Below are 23,670 nucleotides of genomic sequence, written 5' to 3'. Positions count from 1 at the left end.
TACATTTTTAAAAGAATACAGTACAGATGCTTTGTTGCAGTTAGTGCTCCCGTGAATGTACTTTAAACTACTCCTGATTTGATTTAATATTCATATGGGCAACATATTTCTTTTGCCTGAAAAAAGCAGTTCTACCCAAGCAACTAATTTGACTTCTAAATATCTTCCAATACCAAGCAGAATTTTTCCTCCTTCATCTCACTAACTGAATTTAGTATGCATGTAATTGTTGATATTTTCTAAATGGTGGCAACATGCCTGTAATGATGGGGTTATGACACTAGCTCAGTTGGATTTAATGTAATTCTTTACAGTCCTTGGCTTTGAAAATAGGAATGTAGTGAAAATAGAGAAGATTAAAGCAATTGGACTTCTTTTTTTTTTTTTTTTCCTTTTTTTTTTTTTTCCCAGTTGGCATTATAAGTCTGTTTTGCACGTTGCAAGCACTGACATAGAGCTCTGCAAAACCTGACCCCTTGAGCTCAATTCAGTAGGTACAGAGGGCTTTTTGATGCAAGAAAATGGGGCACATTTGCTCCAAGGTTCAGAGCAGAGAGCACTATTCCCTGGGGCCCTGCAGAAAGACCTTCTTTTTTATGTACCAATAACAGAAGAGAATTGACGTGTCCTCTAGAATATGAGATGCTAAATTTTCTCACATAATAATTAGTGAAAACAAAGCGAGAAAAATATGAAAGCAAAGGTTGCTGGTTCATAACCCTGTGTTTCAAAGTGTATCAGTTAATCCTACGTTCAGCACTAAACCAAGAATATATATGTTATGATTATGTAGACCAAAAATAAAATGAATGTGAGATGACTTGTAACATCTAACAAAACGTGGTTATTTATGAGTCAGAGAAGCAAAACTCATTACATAAAAGACGTTTAGATGTAGAGCTTAGTGATATGGTTTAGTGGAGGACTTGTTAGTGTTAGGTCAGAGGTTGGACTCGATGATCTTGAGGTCTCTTCCAACCTAGAAATTCTGTGATTCTGTGATAATTGCACTTGCAATACAGATGTGCTATTATTTGACTAACGGTCACTTAGAGCAACCTTTCCTGAAAAAGCAAGTGGAATATTTATACATTCAAATGCCTGATCTAATTGTGTTTGTGTGTGCAGTTACATGTTGCAATTACTGTTCATTGACGGTATGCATGCATTTTAAAAAAGAAACTTCATAAATTCATATCCCTAATTCAAATGTCTGACACAGATTATTTGAGGCCGGTGTGGAAAGAGAGAGACAAGATGACATCTAACTAAAGGTGGCACAGTCAGACTCACCAGGTATATACTGTTTTTTTCTTCAAGAAAATGTCAGCTGGGCAATGAATAAAGAAGAAAGAAGACAGTTTAAGGACTTACTTTGGCACAAGGAAGTGCCATGAAGAATGAAGAGGAGAGATTAAACTTAAATGTTTGGGGTGAGTTTTAAAAGTATCTGGGATTTTTCCTCTTCTAATGGCAGTTCATTAAGTTCTGAGTTTAGATGACCCTGAGTCACAGCACAAAAACATATATGATCAGACTTTTCATGAAAAAAAATACATTTTCTCTTTAAATTTTACATATTTTTTTGACTTACCTATAACAAGCTTGTATGTAGGTAGTATGTAACTAATCTGTGTACCAAAAAATTAGCAAGCAAACAGACTTGGATTTGGGTTTAAAAGCAGATCATTTTAGAATGACAGTTCAATGACTGTACAGAATGATATTTGGAGTACAAGATACAAACTAAAAACTAAAAAAAAAAAAATAAAAAAATAATGAAAAGTCTTTATGCCAAGTTGTAGTGGATGAAAATGCTGTCACCAAAAATCCTCAAACTTCTTTTTTACTTTCTTTTCTCTTCTTAACATGTGCATGACTACGGTAATATATATGCGTGCAAGGAATTTATTGATATTACTGTTGTGAACTTTTTTGAATGTTATCAATCACTGAAACAGAATTATGTGAATAAAAATCTGAGTTTGTGTTCACATGTTGTTTAGGGTTAGAGAAGAAAAACTTTAAGGAGAAAAAAAGTTAATTCCTTGTCACCTATTGACTTCCTGTTTTGTGAATGAATATCTTTAATTCTGGTTTTGACATCTTTATTCAATTGTATTATGCTCTTGGAAAGACCTGATTCTTTCATATTTTTTTTTTTTCTGAGCACAAGCATGCCAGTAGGGCTGTTTGTTTGGATCACCATGTGAAAATTCCTTGATGTCTTTGCAGACTCAGCTTGCAGAGAGTAGTCAAAAAGATAATAAGTAGAACTAGTTAGGGGAAGAGTTGCTGTGGTGTTTATAGTACTTCACAGGACATTGGGTGAAACCAGACAGCATTATAAAATCTCTGATCATCAGTAAGTAACTTCTTTGATCCGTTTTCAAGAGGATGTGTGCAATCTAGGTAACTGCAACCACCTGCATTCATTTTCCTAAAGCACCTGTTAACAAAATACTAGGGTAAGTGTTAAAGTATTTACCCAAACTTATTGTGATCTATGGAATCACTTTGATAAATACATCTCACTACACAGAAATCCAAATCACAGTATATAATAACTCTGGATTAGTTGAGCAATACAGAGAAAGTCTCTGTCAGAACATGGGGAACCAATTTATCAGCAATCAACAATGACAAACACATGTGCAGTGTTGCTTATGGGAGTAATATAACCCAGCTGGGTAGGATGCACTTTTCATCCAAGCATGGCTTAGCCTGAAACCTTCTTTGCCTTGTATTTTAATGTGGTGTCCCCGGGATAATTACAAAGCAGATAGTTTCCTGCTTGGCTTGAGGTGAGTGAACATTAACCCTTTTTATTAACCAAACCCAGGAGGTGAATGTCGCCAGAAGGGAAGCTGAATGGACTCAATCAACATGCATGGAGAAGACGGGTGTGGTGGTGAGAGACGTGCAGCCTGTTGCTGAAGGACTGGAGGAAATCAGCATCGTTCAGGGGCTGATAGTCTGCAAAAGCTTCATAGGCTCTGTACAATACAAGGAGGTTGTGCAGATGGAAGTTGTTTTATATGTACCTCATAATAATTTTCTTAGTAAAACAAGCAGCCTCTTGTTGTTCTTTCATGAAATAAAAAATGAGCTGGTGCCTGTTTTCCATTTTTGACCTTAACTCATTGTTTATCTTTACTTTCTTCGGAGGGAATTAGGGGAAAGATTGATGCAAGTCTCCCTTCTTTCTCATTACATGCTGCACTCAAAAGATCTTGCCTCAAAGCTTCATTCAGCTAGTGTGAAAGATGAAGCTGGAAAATCTTAAAGGGGTTTCATCCCAGTCCAACAACTTTAAAATGAAACCAGAGCACAGAAGATCTGAAATGACTCCATGGGTGTTGCAGGAAAATACTGGAGGCCACTGTACTGCTGAGGCAGCCCCAGGTGGCCACAGCAGGTGGATTCATCAGAGGATACAAACAAACACAGAGGAGAGAGTGGAGAAATCCAAGTAACACAAACAGGGGGCATCAGAAATTTTGGATATGGGTCATCTGAGGTCACCAATTAGGCTGTGGGGTCATCTGAGGTCACCGCTGAAAAATTTTGGGGCTTCTGGGGTCATCTGAGGTCACCAATTAGGCTGTGGGGTCATCTGAGGTCACCGCTGAAAAATTTTGGGGCCTCTGGGGTCATCTGAGGTCACCAATTAGGCTGTGGGGTCATCTGAGGTCACCGCTGAAAAATTTTGGGGCCTCTGAGGTCATCTGAGGTCACCAATTAGGCTGTGGGGTCATCTGAGGTCACCGCTGAAAAATTTTGGGGCCTCTGGGGTCATCTGAGGTCACCAATTAGGCTGTGGGGTCATCTGAGGTCACCGCTGAAAAATTTTGGGGCCTCTGGGGTCATCTGAGGTCACCAATTAGGCTGTGGGGTCATCTGAGGTCACCGCTGAAAAATTTTGGGGCCTCTGGGGTCATCTGAGGTCACCAATTAGGCTGTGGGGTCATCCGAGGTCACCGCTTCAAAATTTTGGGGCCTCTGGGGTCATCTGAGGTCACCAATTAGGCTGTGGGGTCATCTGAGGTCACCGCTGAAAAATTTTGGGGCTTCTGGGGTCATCTGAGGTCACCAATTAGGCTGTGGGGTCATCTGAGGTCACCGCTGAAAAATTTTGGGGTCTCTGGGGTCATCTGAGGTCACCAATTAGGCTGTGGGGTCATCTGAGGTCAGCGCTGAAAAATTTTGGGGCTTCTGGGGTCATCTGAGGTCACCAATTAGGCTGTGGGGTCATCTGAGGTCACCGCTGAAAAATTTTGGGGCCTCTGGGGTCATCTGAGGTCACCAATTAGGCTGTGGGGTCATCTGAGGTCAGCGCTGCAAAATTTTGGGGCTTCTGGGGTCATCTGAGGTCACCAATTAGGCTGTGGGGTCATCTGAGGTCACCGCTGAAAAATTTTGGGGCCTCTGGGGTCATCTGAGGTCACCAATTAGGCTGTGGGGTCATCCGAGGTCACCGCTTCAAAATTTTGGGGCCTCTGGGGTCATCTGAGGTCACCAATTAGGCTGTGGGGTCATCTGAGGTCAGCGCTGCAAAATTTTGGGGCTTCTGGGGTCATCTGAGGTCACCAATTAGGCTGTGGGGTCATCTGAGGTCACCGCTGAAAAATTTTGGGGCTTCTGGGGTCATCTGAGGTCACCAATTAGCCTGTGGGGTCATCCGAGGTCACCGCTTCAAAATTTTGGGGCCTCTGGGGTCATCTGAGGTCACCAATTAGGCTGTGGGGTCATCCGAGGTCACCACTTATAAATTTTGGGGCCTCTGGGGTCATCTGAGGTCACCAATTAGGCTGTGGGGTCATCTGAGGTCACCGCTGAAAAATTTTGGGGTCTCTGGGGTCATCTGAGGTCACCAATTAGGCTGTGGGGTCATCTGAGGTCAGCGCTGCAAAATTTTGGGGCTTCTGGGGTCATCTGAGGTCACCAATTAGGATGTGGGGTCATCTGATGTCACCGCTGAAAAATTTTGGGGCCTCTGGGGTCATCTGAGGTCACCAATTAGGCTGTGGGGTCATCTGAGGTCACCGCTGCAAAATTTTGGGGCTTCTGGGGTCATCTGAGGTCACCAATTAGCCTGTGGGGTCATCTGAGGTCACCGCTTCAAAATTTTGGGGCCTCTGGGGTCATCTGAGGTCACCAATTAGGCTGTGGGGTCATCTGAGGTCAGCGCTGCAAAATTTTGGGGCTTCTGGGGTCATCTGAGGTCACCAATTAGCCTGTGGGGTCATCTGAGGTCACCGTTGAAAAATTTTGGGGCTTCTGGGGGTCATCTGAGGTCACCAAGTAGGCTGTGGGGTCATCCGAGGTCAGCGCTGAAAAATTTTGGGGCCTCTGAGGTCATCTGAGGTCACCAATTAGGCTGTGGGGTCATCTGAGGTCACCGCTGAAAAATTTTGGGGCCTCTGGGGTCATCTGAGGTCACCAATTAGGCTGTGGGGTCATCTGAGGTCAGCGCTGCAAAATTTTGGGGCTTCTGGGGTCATCTGAGGTCACCAGTTAGCCTGTGGGGTCATCTGAGGTCATCACTGCTTCTAACTTTTTTGGCCTCTGGGGTCACCTGAAGTCACCAATTAACTCATGAGGTTACTAGAGTTCAAGCGAGCCTTATGATTTTGTGTAACATTTATGGGATTTTATCACCCGGTACTTGTCAGGGCGGGGTGGTGCCAGCTGAGCTGTGTGTTGTGCCCTCTCCCTGCACCCCTCGCGCTCCCCGTTTCCATCTCTCTCACTGTGCATTACACACGGCTCCCGTTTGCTGCTCTGTGTTCTCCTGAGGTCCCTCTCTCCCAGCGCTGGGCAGCTTGGACAGAGCCCAACTCTCAGCCGATATTCCGGGGATGCCATCCGTGGCCCCAGGGATGTGGCCTCCTGGGCTCTGTGCTCCCCACAGCTCAGGATTTGTTTGCACACAATCTTCTTCCAGCTCCTTCCCTCTCCTGTGCACCTCCCCTCCTCCCACACTACACAAGTTTGTTGTGCCTTTCTTTCTTTCTCTTTTTTTTTTTTTTTTTTTTTTCCCAGCTCACGTCATTATCTTGTTTTTCTTTCTGGCTCGAATTCCCAGCCATTAGTTGGCTGATTACTTAAAACACAAAGATAGTGGTGCTATGCCTGGGGAAATAGAAAAAAAAAAACAACAACCTGGCTCAGTCATAGGCAGGCAGCTGCTGGCCTTTAGAGAAGCCTTCGTTTTCATTAACTTGCCTTCTCTGTGCAAAACAGCTCCTCTGAGAAACAGCTCACTGGTGAAAGGGCAGCCAAGACCCCTTCCCAGCTGCAGTGATCCCTGATGGTGGTCACTAAAAAACCATTATCCGTATTTCTTCTTGCACTTCTGTGTCAGCTTCAGAAATGTATGGCATGAAACCTTAATTTATAAAAGTGAGAGCCTCTCTTGACTGTTATACAATGCCATAAAGCAGGCTTGATGCTGGGGATAGTGTCAAACACAGGACTATAAAAATACAAAGTTTATTTTATTCCACTGTTATTTATTTTTAAATAAAAGTCTCAGACCTATTCCCTGTCTCTGCAGCTGCTCCCATGAATCACATTTATTAGGCCTTCTATTCCGTTCATCCAACTCTGTTTTAATGCCGTGGCGTTTTCACCTGCATTGTGTGATGATAGCAAATGGCTCTCATTTTCTTAAGATACTGAGAGTGGGGGCAAGAAAAGCAGCTAAGAATTAGAACCGATAATTTCAGGAAGGATGATGTTTGCCAACGATTCTGGACTGCATAGTCTTCTGCGTAAGCAAGCACGCAAATACTGATACAGGTGTCACGGTTTTATTCTAGATAGGAGAAACCATGGCAGTTAGTTGCAATATATGTAACACTGCACACACGTCATGAAAAAGAGACACACTTTAGTGCTAGAGCTCCTCTGTAGCACAGAAGTGAAAGCACATTTTTCTACCAAGAGAAAACCAAGCCCTGCTCAGTGGAGGCCTCCTTATCTTTAGGCAGGGTTTAATTGATACTTTGGAGGTGGCAGAGATTCCAGTAAAACACTGTGTTAGTGCAGGGGATGCAGAGCAAATACAAGTCCCCTTCCCCCTCAAGGTGACTATGGCTGCAGCAATGAGGAAAGAGGCATGGAAAAAATATTTTATTTAACAGCTCAGAAACCTTTTTTTCAGGAGCCTAAAACTTGGAACGCAGGACACAAACATAACTTTGTTTTGTTTTAGTCAGCCAAAATTTGCTGAGCCTGACTCGTTTTTTTTAAAGAAATGACTAGAGTTGTCAACACTGAGTCAGCTGAATACCGCAACCATAACACCTCCCACTTCAATTAGCCACAGCACATTCATTACTGTCAGCTAAGACACAGCTGGGCCTTCAGCCTACAAACTGTAAGTCCCATAAGGAAATGCTGCTTAAGGTAGTTTAGTGCTGAACTAATTCATTGTAGGTAGTAGATAACTAATGAATTCATATCATAGTATACAGAGGAGTTACATACACCAACTAATTGATTCTGGATTCGGTTCTCTATTGGCATCCACAATCATTGGGATACCTTGACTATTTGCATCATTGTACTTTATTTGCCCACCCACACCCCTTTACGTGCATCCCTAGTGCACAAATGCAACATGTGACATCCCAATGAGAATCCATCAGCTCTCAGAAATGTGATCTTACAGCTCATCCAGTAAGTAAATCCTACTTTCCCTCTGCATTGTTTCATCCACGGCTTTCCTTAATACTCACCTTCTTCCTGTAAAGGACATAGTACAACAACGAAAACAAAGATGATTCGATTTGGTTTGTCCCATGCAAGAAAGTTGACATATAGAGTTTTAATCTGATCCTTACTGGGAAGCTCTCAATTTTTCTGAAATAAGCCCATTTCTCAGATTCTTGGTTTAATCAATAGGAAAAACTCTGAAGAATGGCAGAAAAGCTAACTTGTGTAATTTCAAGCCCAGAAACAACAGCTTGGTTTCCCACAGTGAACACAAGAATATTTTATGTAATGCAAAGCAATATTTTCATAATTCTGTTCATTAATTTTTGTTAAAAAGCAAGAGAAGATCAGTTTTCACTTAGAGCGATACAAAACACAGAATTCATGCTTCTATGGAGTCTGAAAATAGCAGCAAACAGGGTACTGTCATCTGGTTTTCATTAGTCCTTTGTAAACAGAATGTATCTACTAGAGCCTTAAGTCCACAGCGACTGGCTTTGGTGACAACTACCTTAAGATAATTTATAAGTGGTGAGGAAAAAGTAAGTGATCTTCACTTTTTTTTTTTTTTTTTTTTGAGGAACACCATATTCTAGGTCACTAGCATCACCTTTGTATAAATATAAAGATAACTTCACAGAAAATTGCCCTTTTTAATCTGGTCCATGTTGTCATTTCTGCTTGTATCACAGTCTCTAAAACATTTACTCCTGTACAACTGAAGGGCAGTGAACTGTGGCAGAGGGCAGAAGCAGGCAAGAACCTAGTGGACCAGAGCAGATGCCAGAAAGGTTACAATTTCAAGGGGTAAGCCCAGTAAATGGGGAAGTGCAGCATCCAGGCACAACGTTCACACTGCAGACACTGTGACAGAAGAACAGCTGGGAAAACAACACCTGAATCAACTCCTAGAAAATGCTAGGAAAATAGCTGGAAAATAATTTTTCTGGCCCTGGTCCCTCCTACATTTGGGCAGCCCCAAAGTAGGCACTTCGGGGAGGCTGAGCTTGCTAGCTTGGAGCTCCTCCTGGCACACACTGCTCTGCATTATCTACCTTGTTTAGAGACAACTGTGTTTACCCTTTCTCTGTAGAACTGCTGGCAGTGGCAGTGTTCATTATGTACATACTTATGGGTTAGAGTACTCCCTACACAGTGACCTCTCTGATCTACTCAGAGAGCGGCAAATAAAGCAGGCGTGCTCTTGCTCTCTCCCTGTCCATGCTGGTCCACTGATCAGAAAATCATACAAAATTTTTGAGATCAGGGATAGTACACAAGAGAGGTCACAGAAAAGTAGCCCTGTGGGACCATCACTGCATGGAAAAGGGGAGACAGACTGTTCTTCTGCCTGAAAGCCACTGGACAGAATACATGACGATTTGGTTAGGAAATAGAAACTGTGACGTTTCCCTCCCACTTCTCTTATGGAAGTGCCTTCATATGGGGTTTCTACTTGTATACTTGCTGGTCAAACTTGTATTAGTATTCTTGACTCTGTTTACCAGTTCTGCAAAAGACATTTTCATAAACATTCACATGAATTAATTATTAAAATGTTAGCCTAGTTTCATACTAAAAATGCCTGAAAGGCTCGCCAACAGAACGTCTGTAAGTTGTGCTAGGATATTACGTAGCTGTGATCAACATTTTTAAGAAAACAAGCACAGATTGTTCTGTTTCCACCCTGCAGACCATATAATTGTTTTGGTATGCTACTTTTTCTGCCCTCAGGTCTGATTCACTTTGTAGCAATCTGAATATGAGCTTCCAAGGGCAGAAAATGACTCTGTTTTTATGTAGCAACCAACATTTCCATTACCATTCAACCTTGTCCATCGTACTTTGTGTTTGCGGGTTGTACAAGGAGATCCCACCACGGTCCATATAGCGCCACTAAGTCTTGTAATTCCAGAGCCATCTAGACAGGTTTTCCTGATGTCATAGGTGACGTTGTCAGCCAGGCAGGGGTCACTGATGCAGCAGGGACAGCACTCTCCTTCTGACATGGCTGCGTACTTAAAGTTTAGATTGGGGCACAGAACAGGCCAACAGTCCACTTCTCCTTCCTGTAAAAATTGAAACAAAGCTCAACACATTGATGGAATACATTTCCATTTATTAGCTAACTTTGCTTCCTGTCAAATGGAAAAAATTTATTTTGCCAGAATTGAAATAGATTTTAAGGATCAGCTTCTCAGCCTGGTTGATCATGTAACTACGTATTTGAATAGTGAAACGAAGTTTCCTAAATGTAGCAGAGTATCATTTGCTTGTTTCTTGACTAAAAACAACACTATTATTATAGGAAGAGAACTTGAGTTCTCTGGGGTTTTTGAAGACAGCATTAAATACTGGTTTACAATAACTTTCCGTAACAATATACAAATCCACTACAAGTTCTGCAGTGATGGCCTTGCAGACTTATGCCCATATGGGGCATGGTCACACAGAAATCTCTGTGCAATCACAGCAACTGTTTAAATAGGAAATTAACAATGCAAATAGATCTTAGTTAGCATGTTTGAGAAGCACTGAACATGGATCTAACTAGCAACAGTCAAAAGGTATTTTACTGTCAACTGCTAAAAGAGTTGTTAGAACAATACCTGCAATATGTGTTATCTTCCACTTAGTGGAACTTTTAAAAAAAATAAAAGTAAAAAAAAAACAGTCATTGCTGTAGGATCTGAGCATAAACTAAACTAAACTTGCATTAGGCAACTTTGTAAGCACTTCAGATGTTGATAACATCCATACATCTACACTGCACCTAACCTTAGATATAGCACTGATTTACTGTATCAGTGTCTTTTAGTTCTGTGTGTCTGTTAACCTAATCATAAAATTAGGCAAAGAAGTGCTGACTACAAACTTAGCATCTTTTGTAAAACCCATCATATTTAATAATGACAGATGTCATTGCTGCTGTCTGCAAATGTTTCTTGCTGTTCTTTTGCCAACATTAAAATCATCTTAGGAGAATACAAAACACAATACTTACACAATGCTCTATATTACATATAATTATCTCTTAACAGTAACTTAGCTTTGAATGTAATTTGTTTCCTGATGTTCAGACACCTCTTGATTAATATCACATTTAAAAACAATGTTATACAGACAGCTATAAATGAAAACTGCTAATTTTAATCAAATTCACTGCTGCACTAATTAGCATATCAGTGCAAAAATTAAAGCTGTAGGGAGATAATCTACAGTACTTAATGAGAAAATAAGTGTTCTTAATTTTGTGTGTTTGTCCAGTAATTTTTTTTTTTCCTTTTCTAATTTACCACATGGCACTGGCACTCATTTTTTCCAACTTTTGCTGAATTAAAAAAGAAAATTGCCCTGTCTATTTTGATGAGACAGGTATCCAGCTGTTGTAATTAAAAACTGAAACTCTTCCATCAAAATCCATCACATGTGAAAGAATCTTTAAAAATCATTTAAAGATCAGATGACCTTATAAAAGTTGTCAGAAGTGGACAAACACTTTTAAAAAAAGTTAATATAGTGTCAAGGTTTCCAAGCTTTTGTCAAGCTTTTCTTTTCAGTCATTAGACCTACTTATTCAGCAGTAGGAAGAAAACTGGTGGTGTGTCATTTGGCGCATGCGCTATAAATGCTTTAGTATCATTCTTAGTCTGAAAAGCAGGTGAAGAGAGAGCAAACGACCAGCTGCCAAGTACATTTTGCTAAAAACAACAATCATTATTCTTGCTCCCCTCCAAAACACTTTACCCATACCAGGCAACAGCACTGGTGACAGCTGTAGGTCCAGTTGTCCCCACTGTGATAGAGCTTGTGCCCCATTTGGTCGAGCCACTGGCTGGTGACGTGACTGTCACACTCTGAGCAGCAGAAGAGATCAGCACTTGGGGTCTCGCAGTCACAGGCTGTTCTCCAGCAGAAAATTCTCTCATCCTGCAAAGACACATTGCCCTGCTGTCAACCACAAACCATCAGACAGCAACACAGAGCAGTGACCCAAAAAAAGCCCCCCACTACACACACACACACATATATATATGTATCAAAGAGAACGTCTTTGGCATATCAGAAAATATGAAGTTCTTAGCATATTAGATGTTACTGACATCAGGACTCGATCATGCAAGTTGTAATACCTCAAATACCAGTACTGTCCCAGTTTCTGTCAGCGCAGTGATTCAATGCTGTCTGAATGTGAATGGTGTTTTTCTGTCTGCAACTAACTGAATTTAAAAGAAATCATTAAGCAAACCCTCCCTCTAAATATACTTGTATTATTCAGCCTTCTTAAGGCTGAAGAAAAGCAGCACAAGTTAGTTTACTTTGTACTTTCAAGCTCCCAAAACAATAAAAATTAAGCTCAAAAGCTTTAGCCTCTCCAGATGCCTCAAGACAAAAGAATTCTCATTGACTTCCTAAGGTCACAGAATGCTTTGTCTCTGCTGTGAAAAGCAATGTAAACAAGATTTCTACCCTAATTACTCCCAGTTTTGCCTTAAGCATTAATTTAAAGCAGTTCGTCTTCACCAGGAGGGGCAATGACAGCGGTCTTAAGGAGACTACAGATGTCAAGGATGGCTGGGCTGAGTACAGAGCAAGCACAGCCAGTGCTGCCTCTCACCACCTGCTTACCAGCCAGGTCATCACTAATTTTGAGAGGACTTTAAGATTGTCACTGACTCTGGTATTTTGCAGGTACCAAAATACATTCCCATAGTAAGCACAGCTCAGTCTACTTCAACGCAGAACATGCTGCCTATGCAGGGAGACAACACCTTCAGTGCCGAAGAGCTCACAGCATACCTGGACACTCTCCCATCAGAGGTCTTTCCCCATACTGACTAGCAACCTGACCCATCTTTTTCCAAGCAGTTCTACTTGGCACTGAGAAAATTCAAAAATTTCCAAGTATATACAGATATTTGAGCAAAAACATCCCTTTATAACATGTTGGTACCTTGCTCTCTGTTATTTCATAACACCATCCAGATGGAACACTCAGCTTATTATGTAGCTTCAGGACATTCACTTCCCCACTCTATTTGTTATTGGAAGCTTGTTCACAGAAACAACATTTTAGCAAGATATTGTTATGACAAGAAAAACCCTTTGACAACATCTTTCAGCAAGTAATTCACAGTTCGTTCTGCTCAAGTCCTGGTAACTCATTTCATTGGCATGTCATAAGTCTGGCAATCCACTGAGCAGGTTCTCCCTGATACTTTATTATTCTGTAGGTGGTGTTATTTCAGGGGTGTTGAGCAGTACAGGATGTAGTTGAATATGCTTTCTAGCAGATTTCCATCAGCACAAACACTGAGACCCATGAAGCCATTTTTTTTTTCCTAAATAAATATTTTTGTAGTCAAAGCACTTAATAGCTGCTGAGTAGTCTACAGCCAAATATAAAACAACCACAACTATTAGGTGCTCAGGCTGCCCATACTATATAAGACATTCATCCTCTAAGCTCAGCTTCTAAGGAACAATTTTTTCATGCTCCAAAAACGAAAGTGTAGGATAAAAAACTGCACTTCCAAATCCACCCTTCCAAATCTTATTAGTAAGCAGCACCAAGGAGCAAAACAAGATTTTCAACAAGTACCATATTTTTATTTATGCTGCATTTTTGCAAGAAACCAAAAATCCCTTCCAAGGACATCTACTAACACCTGTTTTCCAGTGGATTCAGCTTTGATTTTCTAGAGCTTTTATAAGTACTGTAGTTACAAGTGTCTATTCATAGTATCTTTCATGTGCTAAATTGTAGTTGAAGGGACACTGCTACTGCCAGGGTCTCACAAGTGTGTTAAGAAGCAGACCTCAACCCTGTGAAGTTACCCCCAACAAGATGACCATAGCCATTTCCCCCCTCTGTATTGTGGGAAAAGATCTTGCAAAAACATTTACTCATCTTTTCCTTATTGGACTCCCACACTACACATACACCACAATCATACCATGGCTTGGATTCAAAGAGACCTTAAAGATTATCTGCCATCACTAACTTTGTAGGGCTAAAACTCGAGTCTTACTACACTTCACTTCTATGATGTGGACTACCAGTTATTGAAAAATGATGGCCATGTGGAGCTGGCTGCAATTGTCAACCAAATTTTGCTAATAGAATTATAACAGAAACAGTCCAATAGTACTTGGTTTCTGCAACAACTGAAGACAAATTACAAAAAGCTACCAGTCAGCGTGCATATTTCTGAAAAAAACACCGTTTCTGGAACAACCCACATCAAATGTTTACTCAAAGCATCCAAGTGTCAGTGGAACCACTTTTATGTGACATGGGAGCAATTAACTGAAGTATTAACATAGCTGGTCAGGTTTAAAGTTGGGCAATATAGTACTGAGATAATTAAGCAGCATCCACCATACAAGCCCAGCATTTTATCAATTACTTTGAATAAATAAAAGTTCCCACATGGAAAGAAGGCACTATGTTAACTGCAAAGATTCAAAAAAAAAATTTAATGAATGACAGAAACACAATGACCACATGCACAGTACATGACTGTGTCCAAGACCCAGTGAGAATCTTGGCTTTCTGTTGTGAAAGCAGCAAGCACTTTTAGTATGAAGAAAAAAGAACACCCACAAACAAAAGCACAACTTACCTTTTAATTAAATTGTCTTGACTTTGTAGATTGCAATAAGCAGACAGGTTTTGAAGCCAATACTACAATGTTTTCTAAGAACACTGGACTTTCATCTGTAAGAAGAAAAATGTTTCAGATATACAGTTCCATGAAAAAACTTGGGAGTAGTTGGTAGTTGAAGACATGAAAAAGAATAAATCTCAATCTGCTAACATAATTGAATAGGTAACTAATACAAATACCTGCTTAAGGTATATTTTTCAGCTTGACTCTCAACAGCAACCTAGTATAGATGTGATTTGATATATGTTTGATTTACTTCCTTCAAGGTCGAAAAGAAAACTATGTATAAGACATAGCACTGAAGTGCAACAGAGCTGCCTTCCGTATCTCCTGCCTGAGTACCACACGGACAGAAGTTTATTGACGTAAAACCACAGGGCAGCATACACTGCCTTGATCCCACCTGCTATTCCACCTGAAGCGCTCAAGTTATATCAGAGGTTCACAATGCCTTCAAAGGAATCTATGCTCCTTGGGACATACTAGGCATCATTAAGATTCATCGTAGTGTCCATCATCAGGAAAGAAGCATTAAGGCTACAGATGTCTGAAAAATGACACCAAAGGTTTCATAAAGACTATAGCCACCTGGGCATATGCATCAATTGAAAATCAAGTTGGACTTCACATTTTTATTAATTTAGTTCAAAAAAAATTACTCAGTCAATACTAAATCCCATAGGGTACTGCTTTGTCTTAGACTTGCTTGAGTTTAGAGACTTGATTAACACCTCTGCTCTGAGCAGTTTTAAGGCTAGTCATTAAAAAAGCAATGGTTCACTCTAGTTTTCTTCAGCAAACACCACAAAGTAGTGTGCTTTTCCATCACCACACTATTTTCACTGCGTACAAAAATAGCTCTCATTAGGTAGCGTTCCAAGAAAAGGAAGTTTCACTTTTTGCTATGAAATGAAGCTCCCACACCTGCTGTCAGAATCCCATCAGTCATTTCCAGTGGACAGCCACATTGCAGTACTAATGCCATTTTATTCCTGAGATTCTGAGACAACTATGAGAACAGCTCTGTTGAACCAAAGCTAAAAATAAATTACAAATTCAGAATGCTTGCCACTCCTAAACATTTCTTTAGACCTTTGATTTCTACAAGTGAGAAGAGATTTATTAACTAAGAAAAGGCTTGACGTTCACCTGCTACTCTCTATGCTGAGAAACATAGGTCTTTCCAGGTAAAACTCCAAGGTCTCCATCACAATCAGGTTCTCAGGAACACACCTCAGACACCTGAAACGCAAGAGGATAAGGATAAAAGGATAAAAATATTTGATGGATGACCTATAGCCTGCAAACTCTTGAATCTTGCAGATTGAACTGTATCAATCTTTTGTGCTGCCTACAGTACCTTCTTACTTCTGTTCTTAAAATAAATTAGGCAGAAAAACAACTGTCAAGCTGCACTTGTGACAAAAATCTTTTCTACTCACTGAAAAGGATAGGGCTACGTGACATTTTAAACATTCCAATTCTACATTAAACATCAAACTCCTACAGATTATCCGAACAGAAAATTGAGTAAGCTGTGAACATCTCCCATTAAAAGGCTTATGTTTACAACATAAAACAGGCTTTGTGCCAGCAACTTTCACAGAATACTTTTGACTAGAAAGAAAGCCTACAGAGAATAGCTACTTCTTCAGGGTTGTCTTTGTGCCAGTAACCACAAAGAGGGTGATTGGGATTTCTCTGGGACACTGCTGACTCTGAGAGGTCTCAATTAAGGCCACAGAGCCCACATCACACTGCCTGCAGTACAGGTCACCATCTTTCCCCTTAATCCAGAGAATTCTGAGGACACTAACAGCTTTCCAGAAGCATCTTTCTTTCTACCCCTCTGCTGTTGTGCTTACCTTCAAATACAACTGTTCGTTCTAAGGTTATTGCCTTTAACTGGGAAATAAGTTATTCCAAGCTGTCAAACCCTTTGGCAAAAAAGGGTTTTTATATACCATCTTCCCCCTTTTCTGTCCGCCAGAGGACATAAGGCATCTCACTCTTCATTTGTCTTCACCACATCAAAGTTTACACGTAAAAACACTAAAATGGTACATACTACATAGCTTTTATTGGATCTCTGTTAACCTCCTAAAATTGTTTGCTCCCAGGTTTTCATTACTTTGACCATTCATGACTTGTTGATAGACCTAGGGTCTCCAGTGTCATCCTGTGATCCTTTTGTTACCAGCCCTCAACCACACACTACATTACATGCCTTATCTATCAATACTTCTGCTATCACACTAGACTAGGCTGCCACACTACAGCATGAAGTACTACAAATCTCATTACACAGTAATAAACAATTATTCCACAGCCTAAATACAAATTACTGTTATACTTCAGTTCTAAAATAATACTGAAATTAATCAGCTTAGACAACAGCACGACCTTGGCTGCTACAAGATTGTCATCTGCCTATTACCCATCTCGTTTCATATTCCCTTTGTAGTAAAAATTAGTTTCACCTTGATCCTTACAATTCTGTGCAGCTTCGTATTTCAGCAGGTGCATGGTAAACACAGGACTGGTGTCTATAACAAGAGCTGGTGAAGTAGATGGAGCAGCAGGGCTCACACCAGTGCTGAAACATCTTAGGGCTGTCTTCTGTTGGCTGTGCAAAAGTGCCTGAGAAGGCCTGCTTCCTTTTCACTAAAAGTAAATAGAAAGCATCAGTTTGAGGTAAGAAGAAATCTATCACAGCAAGCCTTTGCTTCAGTCCAAATTCTTCCTTAACAAAAAGAAACATCAAATGCAAATATCTTCAACACACCCCTCCCTTCTGCCCTGGACCACCGTGAACTAGAGACATGTTGTCAACTACGGATTAAATAGCCATAACCCCATAAGACTGATGTCACACTTTTATTGTAATCCTAAGGACCTTTTCTCATCCCACTTTGCACAGTGAGACCTACTCACTATAGCACCGGGAGATCACGTGAACCTAGCCCTGGGCTGTGTAACAAGAAAATGACAAGAAAGCCCTGAAAATCATCCCTGCCTTAAGGGCACCCAAGGCCTGGGAGAAAGCCCTTCCCAACCTGTTTGCATTTTCCTTCCCTTCTCTGCCACTTAACTCTCCTCCTATTTCCGGAGATGTTATTCCCTGAGGCTACATTACATTATTAAGTTCAGTGCAGACATCTGGTGGTCAAAATGGTAATGGCAACTGAACATCAGCGATGCAGTCTGACCAGTGACCAGCAGACACATGTCCATTGACTACTTAAGAAGAGTTTGTGAGCTTGTTTCTGCAGGGATGCAGATTCAATTCTTTTGTGGCCTTACCAAATAGTAGAGAAAGAGGCTTATGCAGTATGGATGTTGCTTAATCTTTCTTCTTATACCACACAACTCATTTCTTAGTCAGGCCTCAGGAACCTGCTACTGCTGGGTCATTAGAGGAAAAAGTTAAGTGGTTAATATACCTGGAGTTACTCTTGTAAATGCATATCCACACAGAGGGGAAAACAGGCTTGGATTTCATCTACATACCAAACAACACATTCCCAAGAAACATTAGCTTTTTAAATGCTCTATATTTCAATAACTGCCTCAGTCAGTCCTATATCACGGGGCAAATAAGTTGTTAGTTTTTTAAGCAAGCAGTGTTCTCAGCTGGCAGCCCTCATGGGCAATTACATTTCTACTAAAGATAATGCCTTATCCTATTATTGTAGGCTAGTGCAAGCCCTGTGATACTAGGATTTAACAGCTAAGTTCAGGGCAGCAAACTGTAGCTATCACAACTCACTCAATTAACTAAAGAGACACTGAAGTGTTTCTAAGTGCATTAAAACCTTAAAGGAAAAGGTGACAAGCACAATGGAGAAGAAGACAGATCAAGCACAGTGTCTCTAAGCTACTGGGAAACTGTCTTGAATTCACCTTTTATCCTCCAACTCCCTGAACATTTTCTGTACTTCTGGGGTAGCTACAATTTCTGGCTACATCAGGAATAATGTGGCTATTTGTCCTTACCTGGAACACACTTCATGACCAACAAAACTTGAAAGGTGTGCAGCAATCGCTTGCTCTGGAACTCATGTCACTTAAGTCACTTCACAAGACATACAGCTAATAACTAGATGCACGTAGACAAGCATGAAAAGCTGCTAGACAGTCATCATGTTGGCATGAGCCTGCTACTGGAACAAGTGGGAGAACACAGTAGGAAAAGAAATATCATGACACCATTTATCTTCCTAAGAAGTTTTTAAGTAGAGCATTAACAGTATTTCATTGTTGCCTTGAGCGCTTCAAAGAAAAGGAAAAACCTATTAAGCTATCAACCAAAATGTTGAGTTTATTACACTCCTGTCAGAAATGCTCCCAAGCAAGTTTTCTGCGGTAACCTTAACTGTTGAAACTGAAACAAAAATATATTTACCTGAGCAGTCTGAAAAGCTACACATTACTGTAAAGCAGTCACTGACATAGGAAGCTGATCATCTGGGTGTCTGCTGTCTGCAATTTCAACTCATTTGAAACCATTCTTGTAAAGCAGAATAAGGTCACATGGTGACTGAAGAGCACTACATCAGGAGCACCAAGACTCTCCAGAATATATTCTCTATAGACTATCCATTCCCCTCTCTACCATCGTGAGCAACCTCTCACTTTTAGCTATCCTGCCCCTCATGATTACAAGTATTTATATTAGAAAGAATGCTGTTCCTTTGACTGCTCTTACCAGAAGCAAACTGCCACATGAAAGGCTACTGCCTGCTAACAGAGTTGTGACAAGGACAGCTGCTTAACAGAAATACTTCAATAGCACTGTGATGATCAGACACGTTATCAGTGTTTCATTTTTTAATCTTAATTCCTGAAGGGATTCCAAAAACCCATATATATATATATATATCCTAAATGTCCTCTATAACACATAAAGACCACTAAATCCAATCAAGGAACCAGAACTGCTTAATTACATTTCCAAGCACTCTCAATCAAACAAGATCCACATTCCTAGTATAGGATGGGCTTGAGCACAGCTCTGCAGTAACTCAGAAACAAAGTACAAAGTAAACTCAAGAGCAAAAATTCATACAGGGGCTTAGAAACAAAAGCAAAGTGTCACTGATAGCAAAGCACAAGACAAGTCCTACCTGACAAAAAAGCTGAAGTAGCTCTTAGCCGTTTTGATCTATTTTCCAGCTCCTCTGCTTGGCAAGCCAAAGATGTACTTATGCTCTGAGCTTCAGCCTGTCTGAAAAGCAGTACATTGCAAATAAAGTTAAAATTAACATAAAAAAAGAATCATCCCATAATGTAACATTAACCCATAAGTTTCAGTGGATTGGCTCTGTACAGGACCTCAAAAATTGCAGTTTATTATTGTATGAGGATAACCACACTGTGTCTAAGAACCATTTCTAACTAGTGCTGCCTGCATTATCCACCTATTTCGCAAGTATTCATTCTAAATAGATGGTTAGAAGCAAGTGACCTGAAGTATATCTGGTCAAGGGTAAGAAGCTTTAATATCAGCTGTGTAGAGGCCATTGCTGAAACCAGTATTTGTGTTCTGACATGCTTCTGCATCAGCATCTGTTCCCATTTGCCTAGAGCAGTGTGGAAAGCTTTACCATCATTCTAGGAACAAGCTCTGCATAACATGTGATGTATAAAGCCAAATTTAGGACTTCTTACCTGCACACAAGGGTAATAGAAAGCCCACTGCATATATTACACATGCTACCTTAGTTTTAAGTTGTCAATATAGTGAATCTGTATTTAAGTGTATCTGATAAAGAAACTAAATTAGATGACTGAATAACCATACTTGCATCTCCCAGGGCTCTGCCAGCGAAGACGCTCCCAAACCAAAGTGCTTAGATAATTCACACAGACTGCCTCCTGTGGTGGTTTCAGCCTGCTGGACAGGTCAACTCCACACCACTCACTCACCCTCCTCAGAAGGACAGGGGAAGAAGATACAACGAAAAGGGGCTCGAGCATTAAGATAAGGACAGGGACCTGCTCCACCTTGGGACTCTCCATGAGCTGCATGGGAACTTCTCCTCCAAGCAACTGGAGCACCTTTTCCCCTCCTTTACCAACCTTGGTATCTGCAGTGTTGTTTCTCTCTACATTTTCTTACTCCTCTCTGCCACCTGCTGTTCTGCACTATTTCTGTTCTTAAATCTGCTCTCACAGAAGTGCAACCAGCATTGCTCATCGCTTGTGACCTTGGCCAGCAGCAGGACTCTTCTGGTGCCAGCTGAAACTGGTTCTTATCCAACATGGGGCAGCTTCTGGGCTTTTCACAGAGGAAAAAAAAAAAAAAAAAAAAAAAAACTGTCTGTTTTTCATCTAGAAAACTGTCAGATAAAGAACCGGGCATATACACACCCATGACAGAGCTCAGGCAATCTCCAGGGAGCCGTTTAAACCCAAGATCAAATGGTGCTCCTAGCCAACAGGCAGAACTAGTGAGTAAAGGCACCAGGTGAGGCTTCTCAGGCCACTTAAGGCCTCTTAATGCCATCAGAGCTCCTATAAACTCAGCCTCACAAGAGGCAGAAAAGCTTGGGAGTTATCTAGTGTGTGAACTACACAGGTCTGCTATACCCAGTCACTGAAAGAACTATCAAGTGTCTAATTACAGGAATCCTTTAAGGAAATGTGTTCACTATTTTGAGTGAAAATAAATTAAAATCCTCATACAGCACCTCATCACATCTCACAGTACATGCTGGTAAAGAACGTCCACACAACTGTGTGATAAAACAACCAAGCAGACACTCAAAGCACATAGTATTGTGAATGTAAGCAGATTTTTCCTTTGGAATTAAAGGCAGAATTACTTCAGCATCCAGAAGTGGGACTGACAAGAAGTTTTAGTTGCACATGACCGAAGTGCAGTAGGACAGCAACAGAGAGAAGCAGGTCAGGAAAACAGCGGATTGAAGCTTCTGGAAAAGGCAGTACCTCTTGCAAAGGCCCAAACCCAGAAGATACACTGCACTTTCCAGGATACACCTGCATGGCATAACACAGCCTTTTTCAGTTAAGCCTTGTCAGCACAAAACAAACTAAACAAGTCACACTAACAGTAGTGCTGAATGAGTAACTCTAGCCAGGGTTAAAGGACTCCAGTGAAGAAGTTAACCAGGGAATCCTACTAACAAAAACTTTCCTCAAGAAAAAAGGCACTATAAACCTCACTTCAAGTCAGCATTAAACCGTAAAAACGCTTCAGTCTGTAGCAGACACTTTACCATGCACTAATTAACAGAAGATGCTGAGGACAATTCTTGTTAAAACTAGCTTTAGAATTACTGACAAATGTCAATGCCTCCTATGCTATAAAGTAGCAAGAATAACTTGGGCTTTAATAACCCTGTGAAATGGAAGTAATAAATTCAAATGTTTTCACAGTTATACCACATATGACAAAATTTAAGTCATTAATTAGTAAGAGAAAAGTAATTCTCTCTGCCCAGCTACCCAACCTACCACATCACTGAAAATACAGTTTCTGCTCTTACTTAAATATGAACTCAGGCATTGGCTTGCATACAACTGATCTTGCATCTTTTCAGGAAAGCTGTTTGCCCCCAAATAAAGTAAGTTCAACACTGTCTTCCTAAAGCAAGGCCTATAAGTCACACACGTGCACCACAGCTTTACCATGCCTACCCAGAACAAGAACATGAAGTGCCTGAAAAAAACTGGAAGCTCAAGAACACTTGGAGAAAAGTTTTCTCAAAGTGTACTAGATAATGAAGTTGATTTTGCATTGGCTGCCTGAGTCCCCCAGAGGAGAGCAGGCCTTTGTGCAGGAGGCCCTGGTGCTCCCAAGGGTTGAATGAAATGCCTCGTTGTTTCCTTTTTCTTAACCTGTTGTTTCTTTAACATGTTTAAGTGTCTGTTTGCAGGTCCCCTGCTTGTTACTGACTGCCTACAGCTCAGGTGTGAAGTTGGAGCTGATGTTAAAGTTGGAGGCTTTGATCCCAAGTTGTACATAGACTCTCAGCACCTTTCTCTCCCTGCAGGAGACGCAGGGTGCTGCTGCTCCCCTGTCCCTCCCTGCACCCTCCCAGCTGCGTGTGTGACCCTGCTGCCCCTCAGCTGCCAGGCGCTCGCCTGGTGCCCATGATGTGTTGCCCAGCTGCAGGCTGGCACCAGCACGTCCCCAGGACTGTGGTGTGGGGCCAGGGCAGCCACCCCTTGGGGTGCGCTGGGCTTTGGGTCCCCCACCACCCCATTTGCGTCCCCATGGCCCCAGAGGTGTCCCCAACACAGCCCCTGCTGCACGGGGCTGGGCTTTTCTCACCGCTCTCTTCACACACAGGTTTTGGCACAGATCCTTTCAGTTCCTGCAGGTGGATCATGAGGCACAGCTCACAGTGGTGGTTGGTAGCTCCTGGTTTAAGATTAGCAGCAGTGTTTGGCCATGGGTGTCAGGGCACATCCTGTGGGGCTGCTGGAGCTGGATGAGGGACCTCCACCCACCTGGGGTTGGTTTCTCCTGCAGCTGGGGCTGTTTGTGGATGCAGCTCACCACTGCTTTGTGCTGTTGCTTTACTGAGCAGGTGGGACACTGCAGGGAGCGTAGGCATCCGGGGAGCCCTGGATCCTTCCAGCTCCACAAAGCTACAGCCTGTACCTGTTCAAACAGTTTGGACTTTAGACAAGGTCATAAGTCAGTCACTGTCATATCTTGAATATTAATCTTCAGTGCCATAGTCGTGCATTGTATAGGCATTGACTGATTCAGTTTGTATTTATTGATTTATTAGCCCAGAACCTTAACATATTGTGCCTCCAGCTTGCAGATATCCCCACCTTTAGATAGCAGACATCTCCAGCCCTGCTGGAGATCTTAGGTTCACTTCCCACTCACTTCTGCTTTGGCTCATTTGCATCTCCATCTTGCTTTGGAACCCCAGCACAGGGTCCCTGTTTTCAAGCCTCAATAGTAGCACACTGGGCCTCTTCACAAGCCCCCAAAATGCAGGGCTCAGGCTCCATTTCCAAGCTCACCCAGCTCAGTCCCGTGCCCGAGTCCCAAACCCAGCCAAATGAGCCCAGAGCCCCACCAAGCCCAAGCAGCATCACCCTGAGCCCAGCCAGGAGCCCCAAGAGGTGAGAGCGTGGCTCAACCTTGGAGCACAGCACATGGCTCTGACAAAGTGCAGCTGGGTTCAGGGCCAGTACCATTGTGCATTGGGCACTGCCTATAAAATTAATAAATGTGCTGTTTTTTACATAGCTAATTAATCTGCCTTTTTCTGTATTTAAAGCCTACATG

General features: G+C 41.6%; 1 protein-coding gene across 9 annotated transcripts; it reads right to left on the bottom strand.

The window, feature by feature from the left end:
* Window positions 1-7,124: 7,124 nt before the first annotated feature.
* LOC311436304 (uncharacterized protein) lies at window positions 7,125-23,378 on the bottom strand. Of its 9 annotated transcripts, XR_014692739.1 has the most exons (10): window positions 22,056-22,181; window positions 21,221-21,395; window positions 20,197-20,668; window positions 19,520-19,616; window positions 17,697-17,795; window positions 16,886-17,057; window positions 15,543-15,635; window positions 14,349-14,443; window positions 11,476-11,652; window positions 7,627-9,791 (listed from the first exon to the last, which is right to left on the bottom strand). XR_014692739.1 is itself a non-coding variant. In XM_084518345.1 (8 exons), exons 1-5 carry the CDS (start codon window positions 20,421-20,423, stop codon window positions 14,440-14,442), a joined length of 597 nt encoding a protein of 198 aa, XP_084374471.1. In that variant the 5' UTR covers window positions 20,424-20,454; the 3' UTR covers window positions 7,125-7,344; window positions 7,552-9,791; window positions 11,476-11,652; window positions 14,349-14,439. The 9 variants fall into 9 exon arrangements, 1 of the variants encoding a protein (XP_084374471.1); XR_014692740.1 differs by having other exon boundaries at window positions 7,628-9,791; window positions 17,697-17,798; window positions 21,221-22,175; XR_014692741.1 differs by having other exon boundaries at window positions 7,628-9,791; window positions 21,221-22,175.
* Between the last annotated feature and the right edge of the window lie 292 nt (window positions 23,379-23,670).

This window comes from Aythya ferina, assembly GCF_964211825.1.
Source record: "Aythya ferina genome assembly, chromosome: 4".
Taxonomy (NCBI): Eukaryota; Metazoa; Chordata; class Aves; order Anseriformes; family Anatidae; genus Aythya; species Aythya ferina.
Note: the sequence above shows the minus strand (reverse complement) of the source record. Positions and strands in the feature narration are given on the sequence as shown.